Source organism: Mus pahari, chromosome 20, assembly GCF_900095145.1.
Source record: "Mus pahari chromosome 20, PAHARI_EIJ_v1.1, whole genome shotgun sequence".
Lineage (NCBI taxonomy): Eukaryota > Metazoa > Chordata > Mammalia > Rodentia > Muridae > Mus > Mus pahari.
This window is the reverse complement of record NC_034609.1, coordinates 2,079,184-2,084,182: the sequence shown is the minus strand read 5'-3', so window position 1 is coordinate 2,084,182 and position 4,999 is coordinate 2,079,184. Positions and strand designations below refer to the sequence as shown.

Genomic DNA, 4,999 nt, shown 5'->3' with positions numbered 1-4,999 from the left:
TTGGGATTTGGACTGCAGACTGTAAGTCATCAATAAATTCCTTTACTATATAGAGACTATCTGCAAGTTCTGTGACTCTAGAGAACCCTGACTAATACACTTAGCATAGTAAGGTATTATGTATGGGAGAGACGTGCCAGATTATTTGTGCAAATACACCCTCAACTAATTTACTTTTAAGTTAACATGAAGAATTTGAAAATGTCATTCTAGAACATTTATTTCTGTCCATACAACAGACTGTCCTTAAATGAAGAACCTTTGCTCTTTCTGGGTTCAGTGTGAACATTAAGGTAACAGTACCAAGTACCGTAATGCAAATGCCCAGATTCAAAGAAACAGGTTTTTGGTTTTTTTTTTGACTTATTTATTCTTATTTTATGTGCATTGCTGTTTTGCCTCTGAGTATGTGTGGGTGGGTTGTAGGAGGCTCTGAAACTGGGGTTACAGACAGTTGTGAGCTGCCATATGGGTGACTGGGAAGTGAACCCTGATCCCTTGGAAGAACAGCCAGCGGAGCCATTTCTCCAGCCCTCAAAGGAACATTTTTAGCAATTTTAATGCATACACACACATACGACTGACGTGCGTTGCTCTTCCCTGTTAGGGCTGGGGTGGGTTATGAGAATCTCTCTGTAGCCTGGTTTGTCCGTCTTTTCCCCATCTCCCATGTGCTGGGGATACAGGCACGCACCACCACGTCTGGCTCAGTGTGTTCTGACTGACCATGTTTGCAACACGAATAACGGAGTTGTTAAAAGTGAGGCTGCAGTCCGCCAATACTTAAAATAAGTGCACGGCATGAAATAGAAGACAAATCCCTCCATCATGTCTGCATCACAGGCAGAATCTTCTTTTTCTCCCAATCATGAGGCGCTCCTCTGTGTTCAGTTGTCTGCACGTCACACTATTGGCTACATACTACGTTTTTTTTTGTGTGTGTGCTGCTGTTAGCAGATATTCCCCCAACTCATATGACAGGATGAGTCATGCAGAGAGCTCTCTTGCACGTCTGCAAATATCCACGTGCAAGAGAGTTTTATCTTGGAAACTTCCCAGGATGTCTGGGTCGTAGGAGTTCATCAAATTTACTTGAAATGGCCAAACAGCAGACATGATCATGCCAAGTTGGGCAGTGAGAAATTTGTTTCTTCTCACGGCTTTGGCAGTTAGGTGACAGCTCTCCTGAGGTTTTGTTTTCCGTTTCCTGACCACTGATGGCGGAGCCTTTTCATATGGCCGGCCGCCGCAGACCACTTTAATTCCTTTCACTTCCTTTTGTGAGATGCATGTTTTGCCCATTTTTTTTTTTTAAATAAAGTTCACGTTATAAAGTAGTTATTTCTACTTTGTGGCTGTGCACTTAGTTTCAGCTGTCTTTAGCGTTTTACCCTAGTTAGCGTGATTAGTCAGCTTTCCCTTCGTAAGCGGTCATGGCAGAACCCCGTGCGTGCTGGGCACATGTGCTCCGCCAAGCTGCATGACTCATTTTACATACGTGACCTGCCGTGGAAAGTGGAGGCGACGGGTCTGTCGTTCTTCTGGAGAATTGTTTACTGTTAATGTGCTTTGTAAGTGATGATTATAAGTTACCTCTGTAGTGCTGCCTTCAGTGAACGCTCCATCCCTCCCTCCCCTCTTTCTCTCTCTCTCTCTCTCTCTCTCTCTCTCTCTCTCTCTCTCTCTCTCTCTCGTTGAGGTGCAGCGGTGGTAGTGGTGATCAGTTCAAAGTGCCTGGCTAGCTGCCCAGACCTCGCTGACCCAGAGGGGTGCTGTCAGCTGGGTGTTCCTGCTTGTCTTGTGAACTTTGGAATACACTCTAACCTGATGGAGGAGAGAGGAATGTGCAGAAAGATGCACATCGATCAGCAGCAGGAGGTGGGGAGGGAGCGATGGTGGCTTCTCTGGTGCTGGGCTGGGTGAGGACCACAGGTAATGGGCATGTGACAGATGGAGGGTCTCAGGGGTGGGCTGTGGCTTTCTGAGTTCTTAGTGGAGCACCGTTCTTGTTCTACCTATCCTAACAGGAATGCAGCTTTGGTGGTCTTCCGCCTTCAGCAGTGTGCCTTTCTTCCTAGGTCTGTCAGCTGCCCAGAGGAAGTTTGCTCACTCGCTCAGAGACTTCAAGTTCGAGTTTATCGGTGATGCTGAGACCGATGACGAACGGTGCATAGGTAAGAAATGCAGGGGTCCACTTTGCTTCCCTCTGCCTTGCCCAGCATGGACTCATGCCTTTCTCTTTACAGATGCCTCCTTACGGGAATTTTCTAACTTTCTGAAGAATCTGGAAGAACAGAGAGAAATCATGGTGAGTAGCATGGATGTAAATTTATCAATTACCAGATTTCTGAGAGGGAACAGTCTGGGCTGTGTAGCCAAGCCTGGCAAAAGTTTTGATGCATTTAGTGCTTTTTTTTTGGGGGGGGGGGAGGTTTGGAGCTCTGATTTCTGGGTCCATGGTGGGTATGTGATCAGTTCTTGGTCAAGGTCCGGGACCTCTCTGCTGAAGCTTCGTTCTTCGTTATGCAGCAGAAGGCTGGGCGCCACTTTTGCTTTGTGTTAGCAAGAGCCTTTTGATTTACATGTATGTTACTCTAAAGCTAAAGGCAGGACTGAGAATGGAAGGATGCTTTTGGAGCCATATGTCTGGATTTCTTGTCTGTGAGGGTGGACAAAACTCAGGTCTGGATGTCTCTGTAGTTCCTCTCTACACTGAGGTGAGGTGACCTGGCTCTAAGGAGAGCCACTTCTCCGTTCAGTGTGCTCTGAACCTGAGGGCCTGGCGCTTTGCTCTGTATCTCGGGAACTCAGCAGTGAAGTGTCAAGGGTTTCAGAGATCTTTTTCTTTCTTGTAAGTTTGTGTGTCTCTTCCAGTTACGCAGACTCTTGGGCTGATTACCACTGGGTCTCCACACACTGTTCTCATTGATGCCCACCTGCCACTGCTTTAGAATAATTCATAAGAGTAGCCGTGGCCATGTGTCTTCTCACTAAGACACTGCAGAGTGCCTGCAGTCACAGTTGATATGCTAGCAGGGCGGTGATGAGGGGACAACCAGTGTGCCAGCAGATAGGAAAGTGCTACCGTTGAGAGCAGATGGGCGGGAGCTGTGGGTGAGCTGCAGCAGAGAGGTTCTGTGTTGAGGGCCCTTTCACAGAGCACTGTTGGCGGTCTTCCCCACAGAGTGGGGCTGGAGTTGGGACTTTTATGGAAAAACCATGTGACCATTTTCTGCCTTGATGGTCTGTTTCTGTATTCCTTGGAGTGAACTGATAAGATCAAGAAATGGAAATGTGGTCTTGGGCTCTGATGGAGATTTCTCGGTTCCTAGAGATTCTGTTAGCTGGCTGTGACTTCATCTTCAGCTTCGGAGGCAGCTGACAGTGCTTCTGAATGAGGCGAATGAGGGAATGAGGCTGGCTTCCTGGTGCAGGCAGATGTGACAGTAGGATTGTGTCTACACGGTCCAGCATGCCTTTAATCCCGGTACTCGGGAGCCAGAAGCACGTGGATCTCTGAGTTTGAGGCCAGCCTGCTTGACAGAGAGAGGTCTAAGACAGCTAGAGCTACACAGAGAAACCCCATCGTGGGTTAAAACAAAAACAACCCAGAACAAACAAACAGAAATCAACCACTCAACCCCCAAACAAAAACAAAACAAAACAAAAACAAACAGACAAAAAGCCTACCCCTTAAAACTGATGCTTGAGAAGAGGGGTAGCTGCTGGAAGAAGCAGGGGGAGACAGCCGCGGGCACCCCAGAATGAGAACACGGTGTTAAATTGCATGCACTCAGCACTCAGTGACACATCTGATCCTTTCTCCTGTATTCCTAATTCTGCTGCTGTTTTGATTGACAGCCTGGCATCGTGAAATCTCAGGTACAAATATATACATTTCAAGTACAAATACCTCAGCACGTATCTCAGGAAGTTGCCACTTTAACACTAGCCACAGCATGCCTTTATTCTAGAGAGCAATTCAGAATCTGATTCATTCCTTCTGTGTCCCTCACTGTAGTAGCTGGTTTCTCAGAATCCTCATTCAAATTAATTTCATTTGATTATAAATTTCTGAATCACTTCAGATTTATAGTGCCGGGGCACAAGCGTGTACCGCCACACACAGGCTACTGAGTGCTGAGGCTATGGGCATGCACCACCACATGCAGTGAGTCACCGTAGGGTACTGCAGGCCAGCGCTGACTAACCACATTGGTGTTAAGTGGTCCTCTGTACACCCTTAGTAGGGATTACTTCCTGTGATGCATGAATATTGGATGGAATCATCATGGCTCCCTGAATCTTTAAAACCTCCCCGAAGCTTACGAAGGTACGACCGTGTCGTTGGAGCCCACAAAGGGTAGATGATATCCACCTCGAGGAACTTTGAGTGTGGTCCTGGGGAAGAACTGGTACTTAGCGAGATAATCAGAATAGGCAAAGGTCTGAAGTATGGCTGACAGGAGAGGGAGCGGCAAGGCCAGAGGCTGCAGGAGGCAGGGAAGCTGTGCGGGAGCAGGAAGTAGTTTAACCAGTAAGAGGAAGAAAATCAAAATCTGTGGAAGGAAAAGACCAGTGCCTGTATTATTAATTATTAAAAAGTAAATCCCGTTTTGGGTTTCGCTACCGGCCTCAATGGTTTATGTTCCCGGAAGAAAGACACACACACACACACACACACACACACACACACACACACACACAGCCTTTATATTTTATCATGCCTTGAACAACACGATAGCTGGGCCACTGCTTAGGCTCTGTGTATTGATCTACCTCCTGATGAATACCCCAAGTTACTACTAACTACTTCTATGTTCTGTCTTGGCTGCCCTGGACCCAGGTGGGCAGCTCTTGGGTCAAGCTCTCATGGTCACGTGATGGCCATTCCTCTCTGTCCTGTACCATTATCAGGCATGGTGGCTCTCCTCTCCTCCGTACTCTCCCAGCATGGAGGATCTCTCTCTCTCTCCTCTCTCTCTCTCTCTCTCTCTCT

At 47.3% G+C, this 4,999-nt stretch overlaps 1 protein-coding gene across 1 annotated transcript in view; it reads left to right on the top strand.

The window, feature by feature from the left end:
• Positions 1-4,999, top strand: part of Arhgap10 (Rho GTPase activating protein 10) — a 259,759-nt gene that overhangs the window by 69,295 nt on the left and 185,465 nt on the right. Inside the window, exons 2-3 of the mRNA XM_021220813.2 lie at positions 2,079-2,174; positions 2,247-2,308. Of these exons, the coding sequence (XP_021076472.1) occupies positions 2,079-2,174; positions 2,247-2,308 (158 nt within the window). The remainder of the gene's footprint in view (positions 1-2,078; positions 2,175-2,246; positions 2,309-4,999) is intronic.